General features: G+C 57.7%; 1 protein-coding gene across 1 annotated transcript; it reads left to right on the top strand.

Moving 5' to 3' along the window:
- Window positions 1–1,169: 1,169 nt before the first annotated feature.
- LOC136479488 (uncharacterized) lies at window positions 1,170–1,682 on the top strand. The gene has a single exon (XM_066477343.1). The coding sequence runs from the start codon at window positions 1,170–1,172 to the stop codon at window positions 1,680–1,682; it is 513 nt and encodes a 170-aa protein (XP_066333440.1).
- The last annotated feature ends 277 nt before the right edge of the window (window positions 1,683–1,959 follow it).

Here is a 1,959-nt window from a genome sequence, read left to right as displayed (position 1 = left end):
CAGGGGTGCCACTCTAGATCACTTCAGCCCCCTGGCGTTTGGGGTAGAGATCTGGGTGGCTCCCTACCCTAAGAGTTTCCGACCACTGACGCACATCTCCAAGTACGATGGCAAGATGAACCGGGGCCATTGGCCAGAGGACTACCGCCTAGCCATGAAGGCCGGGGGGTCTGACGATGACTTCGCCATCCAATACCTTCTCCTACTTCTGTCAAGCTTGACCAGAGCTTAGCTTGAGCAGCTCAAGCTCGACAGCATCCGCTGCTAGGGCGATCTCCGTTCGGTCTTCATTGGCTACTTCTAGGGTACCTACACCCACCAAGGAAACTCCTGGGACCTCCACAACTACAGGTAGAGGGCAGACAAGACCCTCCGGGAATATATTTAGTGGTTCTCCAAGAAGCTTAATGAGCTATCCAACATCACCAACGTCGACGAAATCAATGCCTTCATCTACAGCAGGACCTGTGAGGCGCTCGTCCATGCACTTGGCCATAGACCCCACACATGATGCAGGAGCTCCTGGACGTTGCCACCAAGTACACCACCGGCGAGGAGCCGATCCGGGCTAACTTCAGCGGGAAAGCCAAGGCCGCCGGCCACCTCAGCGGTGGCGATAGTGGCGATGATCCTGCCTCGTCCTAGCGATTCCACAACAAGCGGAACAAGGACCAGAAGCATCGTGGGGAGGAGATGGTGGCCGCAGCCGTCCGCGCCGCCATAACTCAGCCTCATGGGCATGGCGCGCGCTCGGAGCACATCGAGAAGGTGCTCGAGGCCCCCAGCCCCTTCCACGGGGGGCAAGCAAAGCATCTCCTCAAGGACTATGCTACCATGAAGGGCTACATCCGTAGCACCCTCGGCCAATAGGGCAAGGCCCAGAAGCCTGCCTCAAAGGTCAAAGACCAGGTGGACGATGCCTAGGAGGAAGACAACGAGTTCTTCGAAGCCGAGCACTGCCTCATGATCTTCGAGGGCTCCCAGGTGTATGAATCCCACTGGGAGCGCCGCATCACTGAGCAGGAGGTGAACGTTGTTCAAACCCTCACCACCCTGATGCCGCACCGATGGTCCCAGACGGCCATTACGTTCGACCAAGAAGATCACCCCGATCGCATCCCTCATCCAGGGCGCTACCCGCTCGTGGTTAGCCCAATCATGGGTACCACATGCCTCACCAAGGTGCTGATGGATGGGGCAGCAGCCTCATCATACTCTACGCCAACACTCTCGACAAGATGGGCATCCCTCGGAGCAGCCTGCGCCCTAGCAAGGCGCTGTTCTACGGGGTCATGCCGGGGAAGGAAGTCATGCCCATCAGGCAGATCAAGCTCAACATCACCTTCGGCCAGCCGAACAACTTCCGCAAGGAGCCGCTCACCTTCGATGTGGTCGACTTCCCCGACATCTACCATGCCCTTCTTGGTCGGCCATGCTTCACCATGTTCATGGCCGTCCCCAACTACACCTACCTGAAGCTCAAGATGCCCGGCCCAAAGGTGGTCATCACCATCGAAGGCAGCTTCGAGCAAGCCTACTACTCCAAGCAAGATTGCATCGCCCAAGCAGATGCACTCGTTGCTCCCTGTGCTCCCGATGGCCCTGGCCACGATGCAGAAAGGGCGTCGGTGGAGGAAGCAACCAAGGTAGAGGCGGTGCTCGATCAACCAAGCATCAGCTAGGCGACCAACACTCCTAGCAGCAGTGGTGGCTCGGCTGCCCCCTCCATCCAAGCACTTGGCCCCCTAGAAGGGGTTGACCTAATCGAGGTGACTTCCGACCTTTTTTCATGAGGGAAGGACATCACCGAGCCATCCGCTCAGAAGCGTCGTCTCCCGAGCCAAGACATGCATGCCGACCTCCTTCGCTGGCCCACATCTCTAACAACAAAAACCAAGATAAGTCTCATCTTCCCGACCCTCTCGCCTCACTTATTTCTATAGGTGTCTCCTTTTGCCT

Source organism: Miscanthus floridulus, chromosome 9, assembly GCF_019320115.1.
Source record: "Miscanthus floridulus cultivar M001 chromosome 9, ASM1932011v1, whole genome shotgun sequence".
In the NCBI taxonomy this organism is placed as follows: Eukaryota; Viridiplantae; Streptophyta; class Magnoliopsida; order Poales; family Poaceae; genus Miscanthus; species Miscanthus floridulus.
The sequence above is the reverse complement of the archived record's forward strand: the minus strand, read 5'-3'. Positions and strand labels throughout refer to the sequence as shown.

Bases quoted from the DNA above. Each gene is read 5' to 3' on its own strand.
- LOC136479488 (XM_066477343.1), top strand. From the start codon at position 1,170: ATGCCTCACCAAGGTGCTGATGGATGGGGCAGCAGCCTCATCATACTC.